The 23,936-nt window shown below is 44.8% G+C and overlaps 4 protein-coding genes and 2 non-coding genes across 6 annotated transcripts, besides 2 other annotated features; 3 read left to right on the top strand and 3 right to left on the bottom strand.

Moving 5' to 3' along the window:
• The first annotated feature begins 565 nt into the window (after positions 1-565).
• Positions 566-656, top strand: mir-994 (mir-994 stem loop). Its single transcript, NR_048364.1, has one exon. It is a non-coding gene; the product is annotated as a mir-994 precursor RNA (primary transcript).
• A 74-nt stretch (positions 657-730) lies between these two features.
• mir-318 (mir-318 stem loop) lies at positions 731-798 on the top strand. The gene has a single exon (NR_048366.1). It is a non-coding gene; the product is annotated as a mir-318 precursor RNA (primary transcript).
• A 248-nt stretch (positions 799-1,046) lies between these two features.
• On the bottom strand, positions 1,047-5,298 carry Irp-1B (Iron regulatory protein 1B). Its single transcript, NM_079579.3, has 10 exons — positions 5,238-5,298; positions 5,049-5,141; positions 4,058-4,227; positions 3,781-3,996; positions 3,208-3,718; positions 3,045-3,145; positions 2,869-2,985; positions 2,146-2,800; positions 1,368-2,086; positions 1,047-1,304 (listed from the first exon to the last, which is right to left on the bottom strand). Exons 1-10 carry the CDS (start codon positions 5,242-5,244, stop codon positions 1,194-1,196), a joined length of 2,700 nt encoding a protein of 899 aa, NP_524303.2. The 5' UTR covers positions 5,245-5,298; the 3' UTR covers positions 1,047-1,193.
• Positions 5,299-5,729: 431 nt separating this feature from the next.
• On the top strand, positions 5,730-6,671 carry Rrp46. Its single transcript, NM_141744.3, has 3 exons — positions 5,730-5,907; positions 5,973-6,208; positions 6,267-6,671. The coding sequence occupies exons 1-3, from the start codon at positions 5,802-5,804 to the stop codon at positions 6,624-6,626; spliced, it is 702 nt and encodes a 233-aa protein (NP_650001.2). The 5' UTR covers positions 5,730-5,801; the 3' UTR covers positions 6,627-6,671.
• Positions 6,647-8,475, bottom strand: CG6345 (uncharacterized protein). Its single transcript, NM_141745.4, has one exon. The coding sequence runs from the start codon at positions 8,411-8,413 to the stop codon at positions 6,662-6,664; it is 1,752 nt and encodes a 583-aa protein (NP_650002.1). The 5' UTR covers positions 8,414-8,475; the 3' UTR covers positions 6,647-6,661.
• A 1,638-nt stretch (positions 8,476-10,113) lies between these two features.
• Positions 10,114-10,221: a mobile genetic element.
• A 2,767-nt stretch (positions 10,222-12,988) lies between these two features.
• Positions 12,989-13,028: a mobile genetic element.
• Positions 13,029-20,565: 7,537 nt separating this feature from the next.
• Positions 20,566-20,853, bottom strand: CG46270 (uncharacterized protein). Its single transcript, NM_001316575.1, has one exon. It carries the CDS (start codon positions 20,730-20,732, stop codon positions 20,682-20,684), a length of 51 nt encoding a protein of 16 aa, NP_001303504.1. The 5' UTR covers positions 20,733-20,853; the 3' UTR covers positions 20,566-20,681.
• Between the last annotated feature and the right edge of the window lie 3,083 nt (positions 20,854-23,936).

Here is a 23,936-nt window from a genome sequence, read left to right on the forward strand (position 1 = left end):
ATTGAGGTGGAAAAATTAAAATGAGCTCATGCAAATGACCCAAAATATGCATGTTCTTGAATCCCACAACGTGACTATTTGTTCATTGACCCCAGGGCGTATTTGTGGGTCAATTCGTTTGCGGAAGCCACCCGTGGCCCCACCGCAACCCCTTAAGAGCCGATCCTATAACCGGCAAAACTGATGCCGGGTTCAGTGCGCCGGGTTTTAGAGCTGAACAAAGTGCAGTCATGAAGAAACCCAGCAGCGGGCTTCAAAATTTTTGGTAATTCGGCATAAAAATGTCGAGCATGCCAGCAAAACAGAACGCCAATTGCCGGGATCAGCAAATTTAGCCAATGGAAATTCGGATCAGAACCGATCGACCAGGAAACCTGATGCGCTGGCAGCGGCCATTGCACCGTGCTTATAAGAGCTGGATGGCTAACTCTCAGGTTTTAGTTCTGGAATAGTACGTGTCGCGGTTGGTAAATCGAGGTACTTCGATACCCCGAGGAATCAGTTAAAATCATACATAATTGTTGACCACAATTGCCTCGGGAACTTCGATCGCGTCCTGAATTTATATCGAGTTATCTAAGGAAATAGTAGCCGTGATTTTACCCAAGAATTTTTCACATATCACAGTTGCTGTTTCTTTTAGATAGCTCTTTTGTAAACAGCCTAGATCCGAATGCGAGTATCCGAGTGCCTTGCGTGAATCCTGGATGAAAAGGTCCTTCGGTTTCAGTTTATGGGATACACACAGTTCAGTTTTGTCACACTTCAAGCATCACTGGGCTTTGTTTATCTCATGAGAGCGAAATTTATTCAACAGGAAACCTTAAATCATACCAATATATAAAAAAATCTGTATATAAAACATTTGAATTTCTTGGATCAAGTTTTTAAGCTTAATCAGAAAAGTAAGTACAAAAGTGAAATAAAGTAGGTTGGTGGATAAATATATTGTAAACTAAATTCTTTTGTCATAAAACGAAATAAGTTAAAATATTTTCATTGAAATCAATCTTTCATTTCCCAGAAAAACAAAGTACACCCAATTTAATTAGATACCAAGAATAAGGGCTTACTTTATTGGTTTGACCAGGTTGGGGAAGCACCACCACAATTTAAAACTTAGGGAACTACAATTTACAGTGTAGAAATGCATGTGGAATATACATATATAAAAACAAAATAAGATGAGTTGCTTAAGAGAGCATTTTGCGAATCATGTAGTTGAGGATTCCACCATTCTTGTAGTAGGTGATGTCCACCTCAGTGTCGAAGCGCAGAATAGTCTCAAAGACGGTGCCATCAGCCTTGAAAAAAGATAGTTCATTAATATAACCAAAATCGCTAGCACCAGGTTTCCAATAGCCTACCTCCACTTGGATCTTCTGGCCCGGCTTTAAACCGCTCTCTGGCAGGGCGATGTTGTACACCTCCCGGCCAGTCAGGTTCAATGTCTCGGCACTCTGTCCCGGCAGGAATTGCAGCGGAATGATGCCCATGCCCACCAGGTTGGAACGATGAATGCGCTCGTAGGACTCCGCGATCACCGCCTTGACGCCCAGCAGGAAGGGACCCTTGGCGGCCCAATCCCGAGAGCTTCCGCTGCCGTAGTCCTTGCCTACAACGAGGACCAGAGGAGTACCCTCCTCGCGGTACCGCTCGGCGGCATCGAAGATATCCAGCTCTTCCTGGCTGGGAATGTGCACGGTGCGGGGTCCTGTCTTTTCGACCAGTTTGTTGACCAACCGAATGTTGGCGAAGGTGCCGCGCGACATGATGGCATCGTTGCCACGACGCGATCCGTACGAGTTGAAGTCACGGGGTGTGATGTTCCGCTCGGACAAGAATCGGGCAGCAGGCGAGGTTCTAGCAATAGATCCAGCCGGCGAGATGTGATCCGTGGTGACGGAATCGCCTAGGAAGAGCAGGCAACGTGCCTTCTGAATGCTCTGCAGCTTGGGAAGATCTCTGGTCATGCCCTCGAAGAAGGGTGGTCGCTTAATGTAGGTGGAATCGGCACTCCAGGAGAAGAGCTTGCCCTCGGACACCTGCAGAGTCTGCCAATCCTGGGAGCCCAGCTCAATTTTGCCTGCAGATGGAAGTGAAATTAAACCAAACTCAAATAAAGATGGCGCACGAAGTACTCACTGTACACCTCCTGGAACATGGCGGGGATTACATGCTTGTTCTCCACTTCCTGTATCTCCGATCGCGTTGGCCAGATGTCCTGCAAGAACACATTCTTGCCATTGGCATCCACTCCCAGAGGTTCCTTCTCGAAGTCGATGTCCACGCGTCCTGCGATGGCATATGCGATCACCAACAGAGGACTGGCCAGATAGTTGGCCCTGGTGTTGGGATGGATGCGACCCTCGAAGTTTCGGTTTCCGGACAAAACTCCAGCACACACGAGGCCGTTCTTCTCGATGGTGTTCACCACATTCTCCTCGAGAGGACCGGAGTTACCAATGCAGGTCATGCATCCATAGCCCACAATATCGAAGCCCAACTTCTCCAGATAGGGAATGACTCCGGACTCTTTCAGGTAGTAGGTAACCACACCGGATCCAGGCGACAGCGAGGTCTTGATATAGGGCAGGATGCTCAGACCCTTCTCAACGGCCTTTTTGGCCAGCAGACCGGCACCCAGCATCACCGAAGGATTCGATGTGTTCGTGCAGGATGTGATGGCCGCAATGACAACAGATCCATGATGCAGTTTGTAGGTCTTGCCATCATCCCACTGGAACTCCCCAAAAGCGGATTGAGCTTCCGGAGCAATGGCGAATCCCTTGAAACCCACCTAAGGTAATGGTGGAGCAAAACAATGTTTAATTTAATTCCCTTTTTCTCAATGAATTTGAAACTTACTGGGCTGGACAGGCACGACTTAAAATCCTCAGGCATGTCGGAGACAGAAACGCGATCGTGAGGACGCTTGGGTCCCGAAACGGAGGTGACCACCGTCGACAGATCCAAGGTGATACTCTGTAGAAGGGATGTATGTTAGCTTAAGTTTTTAGTGGTATATGTAAGGCAATTTCAACCTGAGTAAACTTGGGATCTTGGGCCGCATCAGCATAGTTGCGCAGCTGCTGAGTTGCCTTCAGATACTGGCGAATGATGTCGATCTTCTTTTCAGACCGATCTAAAAAGTTTGTTATGATATAGGTAAAATATTGTTTTATGAAACAGTCTGGTTTTCCGTACTTGTCTGCTTCATGTAACCAAGAGTATTCTCATCGATGGGGAAGTATCCCACGGTGGCTCCGTATTCGGGACACATATTGCTGATGGTGGCCCTGTCAGCAATGCTGAGTTCCGCAACTCCCGGGCCGTAAAACTCCACAAACTTTCCCACCACACCCAACTGGCGCAGGTGCTTGGTAATGGTCAGCACCAGATCGGTGGATGTGACCAGTGGGCTCAGTTTGCCCTCCAACTTGTAGCCAATTACCTCGGGCAACAACATGGAAATCGATTGGCCCAACATCACAGCTTCCGCTTCGATGCCTCCCACTCCCCAACCAAGTACGCCCAATCCATTTATCATCGTGGTATGGGAATCAGTGCCCACCACACTGTCGGGATACAGAATCTTGGAGCCATCGGTTGCGTCATTCTCGAACACCACGCGGGCCAAGTACTCCAGATTCACCTGGTGGACAATACCGGAGCCAGGTGGCACGATCAGCATGTTGTTGAAGGCCTTGGCTCCCCACTAATTAGGAAAAACAATATTATTAAAAATACTATCTGGATAATAAGCTAAGGAAAAGTAACCTTCAGGAAGGTGAAGCGCTCCTTGTTGCGCTCAAATTCCAGTGACTGGTTCTTGGCCAAAGCATCAGGCGCACGGGCGAAGTCCACCTGGACCGAGTGATCGATGACCAAGTCGGCGGGGCAGATGGGATTGATTTTCTCCGGGTCGCCGCCCAGATCCAAAACAGCATCGCGCATAGCTGCAAAGTCCACCACAGCAGGAACTCCAGTAAAGTCCTAGTAGCAAGATATTATATAATTTAAATATTACTTTGCTAGATTGCCGTATGAAACTCACCTGCAGGATGACACGGGCCGGCTTGAAGGACACCTCCACATCGTTGGATCCCTGCTTGAGGGCGGGCGACCATCCCAGGATGCTCTGCACGTCCTTCTCTAGGATATGGAAGTTGTCGCAGTTGCGAACCGCCGACTCCAAGAGCACTCGGATCGAGTAGGGCAGTTGATCTACGCGTTGGAAATGTTAAGTGTTAATCAAAGTGTTTAGAATTTCATCACAGGTACAGTAAAGCCTCTTGGTGAGAGGACCTAAGACAATTTGCCGCACTAAACGTATGTATCTTTAAAAAACCTTTAAGTTGCACTTGTTGAATTAAAATTCACGAGTAGAGTAAAGAACCTCCCTTTTTCTATAACCGTCCACCTTAGTTAGTTTAAAGTGTGCTAGTCAGATAGCAGTCACTTCTTATCACAGGCACAATGATTACGTTTGTCCAGCACTTAATGCGATTCACAGGCGTCACTATATGGGAGGAGCCACCAAAGAAGCCCTCACCTCAGAACCCCGATTTCTGGACACGCGCGGTTCCAGTAAAAACATTCCACTGATCTTGAGATTTTTCGGAGTCATCGGACTACGACCCCAAATCAGCAGATCTGCGAAGTTTTAATTCGCTGATAAGTGAGCACGTAAAATTGGGAAATGGAAATCAAATTTCGGAGGCACACGATTCGTTATCACCGCTAGACGAGCCCCATTATGAGGCAATCTGGCGGTGATAACTTTCGCTTTCGGCGCAAGACAAGCCCGCCCATAGAAAACTATAGAAAATCCACTTAATGCTCCGGGAGCACCTTCTACTTGACATTGCCTGACTTGCAAATTGAGCTGTTCTTCTACGCTTCTTTTTCAATTCAGGGGTCAAACTCCAACTTCAACAGGTGCTTAATTAATCCCATTTTTGATATGCATGTTTAGCCTAGTTTATTGCGACCACGTAGACAGACACGCCCACTTTTAAAGCCTTCTTAAGACCACATCCACTTACCATATTTACTATCGATGGAGGCGAGGTCAAAGTACTTGTATGTTGTGCCGGCCTGGGAGAAAGTTTTCTCGAACTGGGCGAAGGGATTGGCGCCTGCGACGATACGAATGTGTTATATAAGCCACAGGATTCGGGGGACAGGGTATATGGTAGTCGAGGGAACTGCAAAGCTCCGGACTGGCAACCCACCTGACATCTTATTGGAACTCTTTACTGAACTTATTCCGGACGAGCAAAGCAAGAAACTGATTGGAGAAGCAGTTCGGATAGGAGCTGGCCAGCCTTCGCTGTCTATCGATAGCCAGCGATAGTTGCGTATATCGCCAGTCGGATCGACAGTGCATTTTATACATTATATATGGTGCATTATATTTTATAAAACGATAGCTTTATGTTCACTTCTCTTTTTCTAAAATGAGATTATAGTGTTCTGCGCTTGGTATGTTATTATCATATGTATTAAATGCAGTAATAACTATTCGGATATTTATGTAATACACCATCTTTTGAAAAGCCTGAAATTTGTGCAATTATCAGTAAACTAAATCGACGAAAATAATTGAAAGTTGTATAACATATGGTTCATTTTTAAAATGAAAACTCCACCCGCCAAACCTATCAGTAATCGACAGAGCTCGTGCAATCGCAACATCATATTGCACCGATATGTCGAGGGAAAATTGAAATCGTTATCGAAAATACGAGGCGATAGCACGCGCACGTTGTTTTCTTTGAATATTAGGAAAATATAATATGAATTTACCAGCGAAAATGGACGTGGAAAAGGATAAGCTTCGCCAGATGCACTGCGAATTCAATCCCTTGTCGCGTTGCGACGGATCCGTGATGTACAGCCAGGGTATAGCCGTGTTTTCAACTCTAGTACATGGCCAGAACCGGCTAACATGGTCTTGCCAATTTCAGGTGCTACAGGTCTCATAGGCGCAGTTCTCGGCCCCATCGAGGTGAAGACCCAAAACCTGAGCATAGATGGCAGCTACTTGGAGTGTAACTACCGACCAAAAGCGGGCCTGCCGCAGGTTACCGATCGGATTCGGGAGGCGGCCATTCGGGATGTGCTGGAACTGGCCCTCCTGTCGGAGGCTCATCCGCGCTCCAAGATGTCCGTGCAGATCCAGGAGCTGGAAGATCGTGGCAGTGTATGTTTTTGAATCTCCTTCATCTGTAATCCTTCTAACAATATATATATTCTATCAGATTGATGCCTGCGCCGTAAATTGCGCCTGCCTAGCCATGCTCATCGGAGGCCTGCCTTTAAAGTATAGCTTTGCGGCTGTCCACGCCATCATCAACGAGCAGGGCGAGTATGTGCTAGATCCGGACCAAAGTGAAACCCTCCACCAGCGCGCCAGTTTTACATTCGCCTTTGATTCTGTAGAAGGAAACCTTTTGTTGATCCAGACAAAGGGCTCTTTCAAAATAGCCCAGTTCAATGATATTGAGTGCCTATGCCTGGCTGCCAGTGCCGAGATCTTTCAGTTCTATCGCAACCAGGTTGCAAAGTATCATGGCAGGAGTGAGGCGACGGCTAAGAAGGAGGACGTCAATGAGACGTGATGTTAAAACAACTGAAACTACGATTAAAGCTCATTTTATTGTATTAACTGTCTGCTGTGAAAGTCGGTTATGTTGCTCAGCTCGAGGGGCGTGCCCTTCAGCACCTGTGAGTTGGATTCCTCAATGCGGACGGCCAAAAAGTCACCTACTCCAAACGATTTTCTGGCTGTGGAATCTCCAGATATGGGTACATATATAGAAGGAACTATGACCTTGATATTGGCATCATTCCGACCGAACCAGTGAGCATCGGACCTCTTGCTTTTCCCTTCTATAAGTATGAGCTGCTCCTGGCCTTCCATTTTACGATGTAGCTGTGTAGCTCCCTCTCGGAAAACCTGGACCATGCGCTGCAGTCGCTCATTCTTCACGTTTATGGGCACATCATCTTTGTAGCGCCGATGGGCAGTGGTCTTTTCTCGCATGCTGTAGGCGAACAAGTAGGCCACGTTGTACTGCACTTGTTGGATAAGAGATACAGTGTCTTGGAACTCCTCTTCCGTTTCACCGCAAAAGCCGCAGATAAAATCGCTGGACAGCCCCACGTTGGGCAAAAACTGTCTGATGTGCTGCACAAGTTCCAGATAAGCCTCTCTGCTGTAACCACGTCGCATCCTTTCCAGAACTTGGGTATTGCCCGATTGTGCTGGCAGGTGAAGTTGCTTGCACACATTCGGGTGATCTCTGATGACCTCCAGAACTTCGTCGGAGAAATCCTTCGGATGCGGCGAGGTGAAACGGATGCGCATGTCTGGAACAGCTTGAGCCACGGATCGGAGCAATGCTGCAAAGGGAGTCCCGCCTGTTTTGGGCTTGTAAACAGTGCTAAAACCGGGCACTGGAGTTGCTTTCAGTGAGTCCTGTTCCTCCTGCGCAGTTCTGTCTCTGTACGAGTTGACATTCTGACCCAGCAGGGTGACCTCCTTCACGCCCTGTTCCGCCAATGCCTTGACCTCAGCCACAATGGATGCCAGGGGGCGAGAGCGCTCGCGTCCACGGGTGAAGGGCACTATACAATAGGTACACATGTTGTCACAACCGCGCATGATGGACACAAAAGCAGTGGGCGATTCGGAGTTTAAGCGAACGGGCATCACATCCGCATAGGTTTCGTCCAGCGAGAGGAGCACATTGATGGCCGAGTTGCCATAATGCCGGGAGATAGCCAGTAGTCGCGGCAAATCCTTGTAGCTATCGGGTCCGGCGATTACATCCACACATTGCTCCTGTTCCAGCAGCTTCTCCTTTAGTCGCTCCGCCATGCAACCCAGCAGTGTCAGCTGTAGAGGATGCCTCCGCGTACTGCGTTTGTTCTTCATGGCTCGCAGGTGCTTCAATCGGTTCCTGATCCTCTGCTCCGCTCCATCGCGCACTGCGCACGTTACGAGCATTATGACATCGGCCTCCTCCGGCTCCTGGCATCTCAAATAACCATTCTCCTTCAGGATACTGAACACCACCTCCGTGTCATTCGTGTTCATCTGGCATCCGTAGACCTCAAAGTGGACCTTCCTTCCGTTTCCATTGAAATCAATCGAGTTCAGGTACGGCACACTGGTGTCCACATGCTCCTCTTCATCAGTTTTCAGTCTTGACGCAGGCTTGACCGCAAAAAAGTCTTGGAAGCCCGGTCCGCGTTGAATCCTCTCCAGAAAAGTTGCACGTGCTGCCGGCTCTGATTTTAGTTGACCCGCTGCGCTGGAGGTAACGGATGTCGTAGCTCCTTTCGAGGCAGTCGTGGAGGCATGCCGCACTTGGCGAACAAATGCCCGGTAGCTTATTTTCATGGCAGTTATTTATTTATGTAATTTTTATGTTTCTGTTCAAAGAAGTGGTATTTTATTAATGGTATTACAAGTGGTATTTTTCAGGGCTGGAAAGCGTTGTTTACCTGAAACAGCTGGGAGGATGATTTTTATTCGCCATCTAGTGGACAGTAGCAAGACCTTGTAGTTTAAAAACTAGCCGCTTGTTGTTTTTAAAAAACGTGACAGTTTTAAATTGTTCCGCTAAATTTTAATTGATGAATTTCGCTTTTTATTTATTAAAACTAATAAATATGGAGTTAATTGAGCGGGTAAAAATGAAAATATTCTACCTTTAATGGAATTTAAGTAGTTTTTGGGCTCAAACTGCATCTCATTCATTGAAAACTATCTCTTTTGCTATGGTAAACATTTTGCGATTCTCAGAAAACAAGGCATAATTACTTTTGGCTTAAAGACTCTTCATGCCAGTTAGGGAATGCACTTGGCTTCCTTCCGTAGTTAAACACTCAAGCGGGTTTGTCCAGCCGCACATTTGAGGACAGGTTGGCCAAAGTCGGCTCAGCCGTAAGAAATTAGCTCGGCCTCATTATGAGCTTATCGTGGTCGGGTTAATAATGCACAGGTGAAGACAATGCAATTGCATGGCCAACAAATGCCACGCCTTCGTCTGCTCCTGATTCCGATTCCATGTCTGTGCCTACAATTTGCGGCTTTTGTGGGTCAATAACTGAGTAATTGCATTGCCAACGAGTGTGGGCCATAAATATAGCCAAATTCGTCGGTCGAAGTGTTCACAAGATAATTTCATCGCTTTAAATTACTTTGCGATATAAATAATATTATAATACAAGTAATATAACATTCTAAATGTAACTAGTTTCAAAGAAAATGCCTATAATCCTTTGCAGTCTCGCCCATTTTCGATCCTCAACTTGGTTGGGCAAAAGGGGCGGAAAAATTGGGAGTGGGAGCAGCCGAGCACACATATTTTGTAAACACTTACAAGCAGAAATATTTTAATGAAAATGAAATGAAAATTCCACTTTCGGCCAAAAGAATTTCGTAATTACAGCGCAAAAAATTCGGTAATTAAATTCATGAAGTTTTCGGCTCAAAGACGGCAAGTCCGGAGGGAGCCACTTGGAGCTCGGGCGGTTCCCTGGCACTCGCATCCTTGTAAGTGGACTGCTACTGGCTGAAAGGCCTTATGCTTTCCGCGTTCTGTTGGTTAAGCATTTTCTTGTATTTTGTCGGCACTTTTCCGCTAAAGTTATTTTCCCCTGAGCTTTCCCTCTAGTCGGCTGCTATAAATCTTGCAGCTCGGTTTTTTTGGGGATGGAGTTGCGTGCCCCAGAAAGGGAGTACTATGAGCGGAGTGGGCTTGCGACTGGCTTGTGCATACGCCGAGCAGCTTAAGCTCAGCACTAGTTGGACAGGACTTTTGTACATCTCGGGCAGCTGTCAATAAATAATAAATAATTCAATTGTACTAATGCCTTCCATATTTAGTGCTAGCAATTAATCCGACAGTTCGACTGCGAAACACGCTCTTCTTGGCGCTTCACAACTTGCGAGAGCTTTCAAATCGGATGGATTAAGATCTTTATTGGAGTAAATAACTGAAGTAATAACTTGAGAAATAAACTCGTATTTAAAATATTAAACATACACATATTTGTATTTACCTACTTTTTTATATTAATTATAAGCCTTGCGAATTATTATAGATATGCCTGAAATGTGTTATAATTTCAGTTTGCACTTCAACTAGCTAAGCAACGGGTATCTGAAATTTGGGAAATTCGACTATAGCGTTCTCTCTTGTTTCCTTATCGACAATTATAAGCAAAGTTAAACTTTACTTTTGATCTTCCACACGAACCTTACGCTAATACAAATTCGAATGTGATTTTAAGTCCCCATGAGCCTCGGCTCCAAAAAACCTTCGTCAACATGGAACCCCTGGTCCAAGCCCCACCCTTCTGTGCGGAACACCCACTGAAGACCCACCGAACCCACCAACGACACTTTGAGGCCCCATAACGCGGGCACACGCATAATGATCCTTTGAATGGCTCAATGCGTGGCTCCGTTCCAACCGGAAAAGTTTATTTACTTCTTACGGATTTCTATTTTTTCGGAAAACCATTTTCTCACCCACCAGGCGTCAACCCTTAGGGGCGCGTTTTCCGTTGCAAGAGGGGGGCGCGGTGTTAACGGCTCTGCGGAGAGCAATTTTCCCCACGCAGAGACAACAGAATAAGGAAAACAGCAGAGACAAAGGAAGGCAAGCCAATGTTAATAGAAAATGGTTCGTTGTCGTCGTCTTGGCTGTCGTTAAATTGAAATTGTCGCGGAAATAAAAATTTGCATATTTCAGCATTGATTTCCCCTTATACCCCGGGGATGCATGTCGTATACGCAATGCTGTAGTGCACTCAATAAATTGTGTTGGCTTAAACTTATTTTGAAATTGATTTAATCTGAAATCAGGGGTACTTCCAAGATGGTTGCTTAGGTCTTAATTGTTATGTAATTAATTATGTTTTTATTATGCGTTTTTTGTTTCAAATCTCCATTTTGTATACGCAATAAGTGAATGCACTCCATTTGACAAAGCTGGCGAAAATTCGCAAATTAATTTCGGGCTTGTGCATAAACTAAACAAAATCCAATGACCAAACAGTAAAAGGGGGGGTCTCGATGTCCTGGCTTTCTCATTACTGACTGCCAGTTCCAGTTGCTGTCTCTAGTAAATCCTGGCGCTGTCACAATAAAATCCACTCAAGCTAAACATACGTCAGCAGTGACGAGAGCCTTCCTTATGGCACCGCCCTTCAAGCTCCATGCTCCAAGCTCCATGGTCTAAACTCCAAACAGCAGGCTCCGAGTCCAAGTCCGAGTGCTGGCCAAGTCGCACAAATTTATGCCCCAGAAAAAAAGGCAATCTCCTCCTCTTTGGCGCTGGCAGTGACTCCGAGGCGCAGGATATAATACCAAACTGCTCATTGATTTATTTACGAGCTACGCTGATGGGCCAGCTGCCCATTGGACAAAGGGGCGTGGCCGGAGGACCAGCTGCAGCAAGTGCCGCATGCCAGGGATACAGGAAACTGCAGACTATAAGATATCAGATATCCAAATATATTGAAAATATATTTGCAAGCTTAGTAAAATATTATATTATAATACTGCTTTCCCAAAATTCCAAACTACATGGATTTTGGACTACCATTTATAAACTTATTACTACAAAATATAAACAATATATTGCCATGAGTATTTTGATTTAAATATTATAATCTTTCTTAAAATTATTTATGTTCTTTTCGTAACCTTAAGCTTTGCATCCCTGCCTTGCATTTTGCAGCTAAATTTTCGCTTTTCTCAACTTCCACTGGACCTGCTCTGCCATCTCCGCACGCTCTTCATCCCACCCCCTCAGCCGTCTTTGCCATGTCAGTGTGACTTACATAAAGTGTCCTCGACTTGGCCGAGTCGAGTCATTTAGGCGCAGGTCGTAGATCTTCCAAAGCAATGGCTTTTGACACCCAATGTGGCCCTCGTCCTGATGGCACTGATGCTGCTGCGCTTAAATATTTACGCCGCCAGACCAGCGATGGCTTTAAGGATCTCGATACTGGATACTGGGTACTGGGTCCTTCGGCTGCCTGCGGTGTTTGCTGGTAATTTTCATTGTCACGTGGCGGTAATTACCGGTGTTGCAGACACAAACACAGATGCAGACACGCGGCCAGACACAGACATCGAGTCAGTCATGACCGTGGCTTTGAACTGCACACGCCTGCACTCGAAAAAATAGTTGCCTATTCGCTAAAAATATCCTTGAGGTTAAGGAAAAGTATCTCTTGAAGCTTCAAATGTTCTGGACATCAAACTTATGTTTAATGATACAATACTTTAAAGTTAATAGACTAAACTTACAAATACCTAGCATCTTGGCTTAAAATATATTCTCAGTGCACTGGTAGTCGAATTTCTCCGCATGTATATATGTATATGTGTATGCGCGTCTGTTGATTTGTCTGTTTATCTGTGTGTTTGGGCTATATCCTGTGGCGTCGCGACGCGCTTTACAATTTCAATTCATTGAATTTTAACAGCGCCTGCAGCGCCGACCAGCCAGTGTCCTTGTGCCTGCGAGCCCAGTTAACCGAAAGTTTGTAAAACGTTATGTGCAACATTTGCAGGACGATGGGCGAAAAGTGGCCTGCGGGCTCGGGGGGCTATAGTCCTGATCCCGAGCGAGGTCCATTGTCAATGGCTTCGTGCAGGTTGGCCGCTGATATTAAAACGTGTTTTATCACCCGCCGCCATTTCGCGGCCGGGTATTCATTCCAATTGCGGCCAGATTGCACTTTTCAAGTGCGTGTTAATGCACTGCGTGTGTGCGGCAAGAGGGCGGGGACGAATGGGGACGAATTGGGCGGAATGGAGGTTAGGGGCTGCTTTGGGTGCTTACACATGCGACTGCAGGCGGCACTTAAAGCTGACTCAGCCTCAAAACGATGGATATTCAAATTGAGAGAGGCGAGAGTAGCAGAAGCCATCTAAACAAAACGAAGGCAAGTCCTCGACTATCAGATACCTGTTACTCAGGTAATGAGAGTGCTAGGACGAAATTTGAACTTTGTTTAAAGTGGGCGCGGCAGTCTTCAGATCTTACTCTCAATGTAACGGGTATTAGCAGCACTGAAACCAAGCAAAAGGGGTTGAGCCAGAAGGCAAAATGGAGCAGTTGAAAAAGTGGGGAAAGCAGGAGTACTACACACAGAAAAAATATGTTTTCCCTAACCATTTTTAAAATATTTGAAAAGTCTGGGTAAAGAATATTTACTTCTAAACCGGAGTATAATTCATCAAGAAAAAGGTTCTCAAAAATTAAAGAAGCTTTCTTTGGGATACGTAGTAAATAATATAATCATTTTTCATATTAATGCATTTCAATTTTAACATGAAGTGCACTTTTTTTGTATCCCCGTGTGAAAGGTGTTCGAGTGTCTGTGTGTGTGTGTGTGTGGTATCCTAGTAGCAGCTGTTGTTTGTCCTTTGCCGCCATTTTGTGCGTTTTGTGAGTGGCATCCCTTTCACTCCGGAGTCGAGTTTGTTACATTTTCGTTTTGCAATTTCATTAAATTCCAACATCCGCCATAAATCTTCCACTCTTCAGCACGGCTTCTGTGCTTTGAAGCGATAAAGGTATGTCTGCTTGTTTGTCCTTGTATCCGTCACTGTATGTGTGTGTGTGTGCGTGTGGGTGGGTGGGTCTTGGTTTGGTTGGGGTCATGGGGATCCCATTCACACACATACAAGCACACACTCGCACAGGGAGCGTAACGTAACCCAAAATGGCCGTTGAAGTGGTTGAAAGCGATTACGCTGACTGCCAAAGGTTGACGCGTGTAAGTGTGCGTTTGTGTGTATGTGTGTGTGTGGGAGTTGGTGTTTAAATGTTGTATGAATGAGCTTTTTGGGGACACTTCCCGCTCGGACCCTTGGGTGAGTAGAATTATGTGGGTTTGGTTGGTCCAGGACTTTAAGCTGCCCAACATAAACTTGGCTCAGTTACACCCAGATGCTCTACTAATGTGTCCCAAACTGCCTTCCCTGGAAAACCTTAACCCCCGCCGCCCCACTACATTGACAAGCCATTGAGCAACTTTATGGGATCTGTTGAAATGTGCCCCGCCCGGAAAACATAACTTAACAACAGATTAAAAGGGCATAAAGCGTGTTCCACTTCTGGTTTCGCCCATATTTATCATAGCAAACATTTTTGGCCTGCCCGCATTCCATCACGAGTCGCGTTGAATCACTGGTTGGACCAATTTCAATTCCAGTTCATCGACATTCCTTGGGCGAAGTATGCTAAATATTATGACAACCTCTGGCGCCCAATTCCCCTCGTCCGCCTCTCCACATTCAGTCCACTCCCCTTTTGTTGGTGGAAAAAAGGCTGAAAACTGAAGACCCAGCTGGTCGGGTTCGTCTGGCGCTTATTAAACTGAAATCCCCGTCTCAAGCGACTGCCATTGCTGCTGCAGTTAACAATTTTTGCAAACCACCAAGCAAATTATTATTGTTTTTCTTTCCCAAATGGCTCTAACCGAGCTTAGTGTTCCGGGCGCAAGAGAAAAATAAATAAACGACTTATTAGTGCCCTAGTAATATTTGAACTAAAAACAATATATCATCTACTTTTATTATCTGATTTTATATACATGGAATACAATTTAACTCAATAAATTTAGTCACAAACTTATGTAGCAGTTCTGTCATTTTTAATAAGCTTAGAATACTTTAATTCTATTAAAAAATAAATAATAAAATGTTGGTTTGTGTATTTCTAGGGCATTATTCTACCGGTTTCACATCTATAGCAATCGCATCCCTTTTATATAAATTTTGTAAAAATATATATTTTTAAAATTTTACCCACTTGCTAGCGCAGTTGCTTGACAATTCCATAAGCCAACGAAGCGCGGACTCCTTGTCGCCGACTGTTTCTCCGGCAGCAACATCCTAGCCTCCATGTCCTTTTCCCAGCTCCACCTCCAGTCTTCAGCTCCGTCTCCTGCTCCCAGTTTTTGCAGTCCTGGTGGCGCGCGTGGCGATATAATTGAATGTCTCAGGTGTTTTGTCAGACATTGCTTAAGCCTTTTCCGGGGATTTTCTACTGGTGTCCCTTGCAAAGGCACCCGATTCGGGATTGTCCTTTTAAAGGTCCTTAAAGAGTTGCCAGGCCGTGCTGCCAGTGGGTTGGGTGCGCTGCCATCGTGTGACATTCAAATCCGCGTCGTTTCATTCCGCAATCCACACCCATGCCGCACATTCACCTGCCCCGGCCTAATTAAAACATTCATCTTCATTTTCACCTTTTGCCTAATTAATTCACACAAAAATCAACTAAATTAATATGAAAACCAAGCCAAGAAGCTGACAAGCTGCTGACCACCCCCCCTTCACCCATTTTCCCACCCGCCCTCGATGTTATTGCTTTTCCTGCTTGTTGTTTCTGCTTTTCGGACGCTAACGAGAATTAATGGTTTGCAGTGTGCCACACAATTACGACAGGGAAAATCTTAGGTAAGCAGCACCGAAATTGTCACCAGGCTCAGGACTTAGGACACCAAAAAAAAAAAAAAAAAAAATCCAAAGAAATAGGGGGAAATACAGCTCCACATAATTGGCTTTGTGGGGGTGCTGTGTCAAAAACTGCTCAATTTACGCGTCGTGAAATTAATTTATGCCCAATGCAATAACCTCGCAACGTCAATAAAATACATTAAGGCCAGGAGTCCTTAGCCGGGGATTGGTCTCGTATTTGGTCCTGCAGGGAGCGGAGGAAGGGGGAGGAAGGGGCAGCAGCCTGGCCCAGACGGCTGCCTAATTGCGCTTTGTCAATTTGAAATTAAAATTGCCCGCCTCATTCAAACACTCGCACACGCATACAAATAAGGTGAGGAAAACATTGCCCACCGAACATAAATTCTGATAACAGAAAATGTATATAATAAATAGGTAAAATTAAACAATTTTAATAGATAGTAAGACAACCAGTCGATTTATGAACTCAAATGCAAATGCAATACACCCACTTTTCTCTCAGTGCATCGACACCAACACATGCCCACAGCCATCGGCATCGGCACACGTAGTGTAAGAAATGCGCCTTGCAAAAAATTTCCATAATTTAGCGATCTAAATGCAAGTGGCGCAATTGAAGCGTAATTAGACCCTGCCAGTCAGTCACCCTCACATCCTGGCATCCTGGCAACCGCACCAATAGTGGCACACGTGGAGTAGGAAGTGGCGCTAATTGGTTTCTGGTCAGCGCGAAGGATGCAGGAGACCCACGACTGCACAGTTTTTCCAGCTTTCAGCGGGCGCCAATTAAAAACGTGCTCACATTATGCTTTATTGACTTGCCCCATCTCACACAAATACTGCCCCCATTGCGCAATTCGTACAGATATCTACAATACCCAAAGGACTCGCTACCTGAAATGGTTGGAAAAATGGGGGAAAAAAGGTGAGGGGTGGGCCCTGGTGGGCGTGCCTCTTAGCAATAATAACGTCCTCGGTTGGCCATAAAACAAATCATGCAAGTTTATGGTCACCTTACCTACATTGTCCACTGCGAAACTTTATCTTTTTATATGCGGCATTATTGCCACAGATTAGACACGGGATTTAGTACAATGCCCAATGCCCATCCACGCTGGGCAGCTGGAGATGTACGCATATGTGCCTATCTCAATATGAGGGTTTCCATTTTTTGTTTCGATAGCCAGCATAACGAATTAAATATGACCATTTGTATAATAGCCGAGACTCGAGAATTGAGACTCCAGTGGGCAGACCAACTCACCGATATCTTATACAATTATGGTCGGGGTAATGGGCAATGGACTTGATCCCATGGATGAGTATGTGCCCATTTTGGCTGCTGAACAAATTCGAATGCAAAATGCATGACGTTTGCTGTTTAATTTTCAGCCGGTTAAGTGCTATGGCTTAGCTCAGGATCTGCAGGACAACAGTCGTAGTTGGAGTGGCCAGGATTCGGGGGATAGCTGATATGGTTTCACATTTTCCTATTGTTGCATATGCCTCGAAATGCAAATTGTGTGAAATATTTTTCACACAATTATGTGCGTTTTTGATGGGCTGATATGGGTAGATATAGGTTTAAAAAAAACCAGTAAGCAAAGTGTTTGTGGACCTTTCTGTAAAATTGTAATATTATACTATCTAATGTAAGTAGAGGTACTACCAAAAATTCCTGCGAAGGTTGTTGGTTTGAAATTATGTATAAATATTTGTTTTTTTCTCTACCTGTAGTCTAGTTATAATTACAAAACAGTTTATATATATTATGTATATATTTAAAGTACTTTCTTTTCCTGTACCTTTTCCATATAAGACAACTGCCTCTGTAGATTCTAATTTGATGAAGTTATTTGTCGACCGAAAGCCATAAATAACAATTTTTAAGGAAAAGCAAGGCGACAAAGGCAATGTAAAATTCAGAGGGAAAGAATGAAGCACAGCGAACGAGCGAGCGAGGAAATGTAAATTAGAAGCCAACTGTGACTGTCTAGATAAGAATGTACTTATATATATATATATATATACGTTATATCTGGGATGGGTAGGATGTGGTGATGATGCCGGGTTGCCGCCCGGACACCCACATCCAGACCCGCAAAGATACCCGGACAAGGACTGCGGTTCGTGCTCGACTGCGGCTCGTGGGGCACCAGTGTGCGGCATTTTATTTCGCATTAAGAGATTAAGATCAAAATTAAAATTTAAATTACCCCGCGACACGCTGCGAGGATTCTATATGCTGTATGTGGGTGTTGTCAACGTTTGCTTTGTTGCCATTCTGCCCTTTTTGATTGCCTTAAATTGTTGCAAGAGCTCGGAGGGATTCATTTTTAAGATTCTTCAGTTAGTGTGGCAAATCTTAAAAACGAAGAACGTAATTAATTTGTGCGAAAACCTGGCAGCGGCAATGAAACTGCCTGATTGACAGACAACTTAATTGGGTTTCTCGGAAATATTCCGGCGAAACTTGCAATTAGCAGGCTTGTAAAGTTCAAGATATTTTATAAGTATTCTTCGCTGGCAATCCAAGTGCAACTATAGCTACACTTAGAAAATTACTAGTTACATATAATAAAAAGCTAGCCGCAACTTTATGGCATTGTAGGTAAGTTAGTATTGTTGAGAAACTACTACATAAAATAAGGTGCTGCATATATACACGCATAATTTAGATACATGTACTATTTACTAGTCCTTACAAATGTGGCCTGTGGTTTGATGTTTTCCGCAATGTATCTGTAACCGAAAGTTGCCGCAATGTCAGCATCAGTATCAGTCTGCTTCTGAGCCCGAGTCCTGGATCCTGAATACTGAGTCCGGAGTCCTGAATTCCGAGTCCTTGGACCCACTCCCACCTGAGCCCACCCACCGAGCCGCAAAAAGAGGACTGCAAGTGACGCAATGCAAAATCCTTACCGCAATCCCTAGAAAAATTTATGAGCACTCAAGTTGATTCAATTTAAAATTTCTCCATGCGGCTGCTAACCGAACCCTTTTCCCGATTTTCGTCGCTTTTCCTTACGCTTCCTCGCTTACCCCCCCACTCTTTTAGCCATCAGTGCCAGCCCCCGAAATTGTGACGCTGACGTCTCATTTTTATAATTAGGCTAAGCCCAGGCCCAAAGCCAAGTTGCCAACTGTGCCTGCGCTTTACTCTCTCTTCCATTTTCTCCCGACTTTTCCCGCTTTTCCTCCGTGCCGCTCTGTTTTGGCCCGGCTAATTGTGCGAAGGCTTGCGAGGCATCCGTTGCCAAGGTTTCGCCAGCGAGAACTACGAGTATATGTGGGTAAAGTATGGAACAATGCGAAACTTTGTCTGATATTGTTGGCTCGGACATTTGGGGGAAATTTCGAAAAATTAGCAGCTAAAAAGCAACAACAGCAGATGAGGAGTGAAAGCAACTAAATTTGCAGCCGGCGAAAAGTTTTGCGCATTTTGAGTGGCATCAATTTTGACATTTACCTGCAATGTGGCCAAAAAGGAAAGTTCCGTTCTCAGCTTTCCCGCTAACTGGGCACCTTTCCCTAAGCCGATTTCAAGTAATTTCAGCTTTAGATTGTTTTCCTCTTTTGGGGTGAAAAGTTTTCTTGATATGCCAAATTATTAAAAACAAAATAAAAAAACAAAGAAGCAGAAATTCAGGGCAGGAAAAACTGCAGCTAAAGTTCGGGGCATGGAATGTGTCAGGATGTATAAGTCTGTAAAAATTCCAGCTACGCTTTTTGTGTTGTTCCCACTTTTGTTGTTTCGAGCTGGAAAAGTTTTTGGCGCAACGGGCACGGAAGTTGCAGCCTGCAGCCCACGGCGGGGCTGGAAAAGTGGGCGGGGCGGGCGGAAGTGGCGCATGCAAAGTGCAAAAGCTCGTTGAATATGACCGGGCATTAAAGATGCCATAACCGTGTGTGAGCGCCCCTTTTCGTGTGCGTGTGTGTGTTTGTGTGTGTGTGTGTGTGTCTGTGTGGGCAGGATGTCAAAAGTTTGGCTAAGTAAAACCTCATGTGCATCTAATTAAAAATATAAAAAACTTTATTTTAAAGCCGCCAAAGAAAACTTTGTCTCCAGCGGAAATGAGTGTGCCTCGGTGTGTGTGTGTGTGGGTATGTTGACTCCAAAGCGAAAGGATTGTTGCCTCCTGCCGGTTTCTGTTGTATTTAAAAGTTCCAAGTTGGCATGTTTATCAGCATGAGTGTGTAAAGGGATTTTTCGTTTCGCAAATGAGCTGCCAAATTGGCATAACTTGCAGCGCGGAAGGTGACAGCCAAAACCGAGAAGTGCAAACTTTGAAAAGCCCAGCGTGGTTAATTAGTTTCGTTTTCGGGCGCTTTAGGAAATTTCGATCTGCATAAATAAATACAAAGGAAGGCAAAATAATAATAATGCTTTAAACGTTTGATTAATCTATTTATTCTTCTGGTAGCTAAACTATCTAGAACATGATTGCTCCATGTGATGGCTTTAGGCACTAATAATCTTTAAATACCATGTATCCCAATTTTAATCCCTTCATTCATTTATGAGCGTCGTCGAATCAAGGGCTTAATGGTTTGCTTTTGACAGCCAAATGCTGACCATTTTCAAAGGCTGAAAATAGTATTGGATAAAGGAGTGGCAGTTTTGGAAATAAGGAGTTGCAGAAACATCCCTGACCAAACCAGACGGATTCACTGACAGTAACAGCCGCAGCCAGTTTGAGTGACTGACTCTGACTTCGACTTGCACAGGCCATCAGTGCGGCTGATTCGGATTCTGGTCCATGGTCCCAGCTTCCTCAACTTCCTCAACTCTCCGGCCCCTTTCGACCGATGTCATTAATGCAACTGGAGGCTCGAGAACCCGCCTTAACCCCATTGGACAGCCCCAAATGCTTTGCATTTCTACTTTGCACTGGCCGCATCTGCGACTACTTTTCAGCCAAACGGGAAAAGCAACCAGTTTGCCCCCTCAGTTTTCGCCAGCCATTCGGTTCGGTGGGAGCAAAAAATAACAAACGAGCACAACATGAGCTGAAAATAAGATTTTTGAGCCATTTCGTTTTGTTGCGTTTATGTTGGCTTGCTTGTGTGTGTGGCTGAGTGCGTGTGTCTCCGGGTGTGTGTGTGTGTGTGAGTTCTTGTCCTAGGCTTGGTAACATCGTCTGGCCGACTCTGCGCCTCACTGGCTGATGTATTCATGAAATCGTGTGATTAATGGCTCGCACAACATTTGCACACACTGCTCCATCTCCAGCTTCTGATCCTCCTGCTTCTTCTCCTGCTGCTACTGGCACTGCTGCTCCTTGCATCCTTTTGCTCATCCTCGACAGGCGGCGTATCTGTCTGCGTGCAGATAAACATGACCGAACCGCTCCTCTTTTCAGCCACTGAAAGAAAAGGAGGGAAGCCCTATACCTAATGAAAGCTGTAAATGTGGAGTATTGGTTTTCACTATTGGTGTTTCATCATACTTCTACACAATGGTATGTAAAGTTCGTCAAATCCTTGGTATGTAAAATTATCCTTTTCTTTTTTCAAGTGCACTCCCTGCCAATCTCCGCCAGCAAATGCTGCGCATGCATAACAGGATGTGTGTGGACGAGGACGAGAACGTGGACTCGACCGGGGACAGAAGGACATGCAGGACGACGCGGCAACGACGACGACATTGGTCACAAAAATTTTCCGGCTCTGCGCGTTTGTCTGCCATTTTATCATAGCCGGCTGAGCCGAGCGGCATGAGGCGTTGAAATTAACAAACATCCTGGGCCTCCGCTCTCGCATCCTTTGGCATCCTGGCCGAAACAAAAATGCGTCGTAATTAAACCGAATTTAATTGCTTTCGCCTGTGCCCCGAATGCGCCCCATTCCAGCGCTTATAACTATGCTATAATCTTTGACACTTTTATTGCGGCTCTAAAAGTTATTAACTTGATTTAATAAGCGCCTTGGACAGCGGCGGTGGCAACAACAAGGAATCGGAATGTTTAGCATTTTACAGTATCGTCTCGTCTGAGGGGAAAAGTTTGCCAAATGAATTTGATCGCCTTGGCATTCAGAACGTGGCTTTAATTAACTCATTTTTCATTGGCACTGCCAGCGGGGCGTCCTTGCGGCAGGACGAGGGGTTGAATCCGAAGCCGAATAAAATCCTTAACCGAGGGTTAGGTAATCTTATCTGCTAGGTGGGTCGTTCCACCGTAGCTCGCGGGCCTTTCAGCCCGAGCCCATCACTCATCCGGAGCCCAAGCCTTTGTCTCCCTGCTGATAAGCTCAAGAAAAGTCCCCATCTCCACCAGTTGGGCTGCCTTTTCGGTTTTATCAGCGTGAACAAATTTGAATTAGCCATTTGAATTTGGAATTTTCATGCCGAATTATGCGAGGCAGCGTAGCTTGGCTGATTTTGCATCATTTCGCGCGGCAAAATAGCAAGATAAATAGTTGAATAAACAGTGCTCATTAAACTGTCTTTAAGGCTTTAAGTGAATGCAAATTCTAAGAAATCAATGACAAGAGCATCGTATGTACCATTAGTACCATTTTTCTCACAGCTTCAAGTGTCAAGCAAACTAATCTAAACTGGGAATTAGCCACCATAACAATTGAGCTTAATTTGTGGGAAATCTGCCATAATACGTGCTTTGACACACAAGACAATGGCTTTGTCACTGGCACCTCAAAGCACAGAAAATAAAAATGAACCAAAGACTCTCACAAGTTGTTTCATTTTTAATCAAGCTCGTGTTTTTGCATGGCTGCCATTTAGGTGGGTCAAAGGTAAATGCAATGGAAAATGCAAACTTCGGACCCCCGAAGAAAAGCCAAGAAAAGCCAGACACAGATGCAGACACTTTTTATGGGCAATAGAAAAACCTCAAAATTGCAGATTTAATTTTATTTTATTGCACCTCTCCCCGCTGCCAAAGAAAATTGTTTCTTTATGCAGGATCTCTATTGTCCTGGCGACTGATGAAACGGAAGGGATTTGTGGCGGGTGAGTGCGGAATTTAATCAAGAAAATATTCGGGGACACTTGAAACTCAAGTCAAGTCAACAATTTGTGGCTGCTGGATAAACTAGGGAAATTCCATCTCGTGCTGGGATTATTTAGCCTGCACTGCACCGAATGATTGCTCATTAATAAACATAAGCAACAAATTGCTCGACAAAATCAAAAAACCAAAACCATTTACAAGCTCAGTGAGCAGAATTGGAAAAAATTCCAGAAAAAATTACTAAATGGTGGATGGGTAGCCGTTTCGCTGCGGTATAATATTTGTAATCAAACGCAGTCGGAGTCATAATAATCAAGTCGTAAAAAACAAATCCATTTTCGCGCTTGAATAAACAGCCAAAACAGAGACTCTCAAGACGATGGATCCCCAGACAGGGTCGTAAGATGGGCAGTAAAAACAATGATAGTAATGGCGGAACATTTTTACACCTTCCACGGCAGCCACAAAAGGGATCAGGATAAACATTCTGTGGTAATAAAAAGAAACAGCACAAATAGCTCAATGGTTTTGATTTTGGTTTCGGTTTTGGTCCTGGTTTGTACGCTTTTTTTTTACGACCAGCCAGGATGACAACGTGTAAATTTTGCGCTTTATTTAACAGGGCAAATGACAAATCTGATTCCATTTAATGATCGTAAAATCACTCATCAAACGCTGTAAATTGCAATGTAATAGAAAAATAATAAGCGACTGCGATGCATCGAAGATGTTATCATCGTAAAAGCCGAGAGTCGTAAAATCCGAGAGTCCTGGTCCTTCAGCTCGAGAAAGGAAGGTCCTGGCGTTAGTTTTCACACCCAAAACAGTGTCGGCTGGGCGGATGCAAACTCTGGCATCATTACACTTGAGTGTTTTACAACTTCCGTTGAGTTCGCCCTGGCCATAAAGTGTAATCTTCATGTTTTTATTAGGCGGATGAGCGGGGATGGGGGGCGATGGGTTGTCAATGGCTCTGAGGACATCAAATTGACAGCTCCTTGGAGTCGTAAAACTCAGCCACTGTCTGGCCATTCATATATATATGTGTATGTACATACATATGTTGGGGGTAATGATTGTCACCGGCTAAACAATTAAATCGAGGTTAGAAATGGCGCATAAAAAGCGCATAAAAAGAACATAAACACAGACCCTCACTTCGACAATGATGATAATGATAATGATGTCGATGACGATGTCGTCAACGCATCGTAAACATTTTAAGCCAGTGTTTATTTTCATTTGGAAGGGATAAGAGCGGAACATGACCCCTATGCGATCTGTGGCCTCGTAAAACTCTGCTGATAAGACACTCAACTCGCCGCTGGTAATGATAATAAAATTATAAGTTACACACCCACATATGCTGCGGATCCTTCGGATGGGTCTCTATGGATGGGCACTTTACTACGGGTATTCCCCCAACTGCTTCGCCATCC

The sequence above is a fragment of the Drosophila melanogaster genome, chromosome 3R, assembly GCF_000001215.4.
Source record: "Drosophila melanogaster chromosome 3R".
Taxonomy (NCBI): domain Eukaryota; kingdom Metazoa; phylum Arthropoda; class Insecta; order Diptera; family Drosophilidae; genus Drosophila; species Drosophila melanogaster.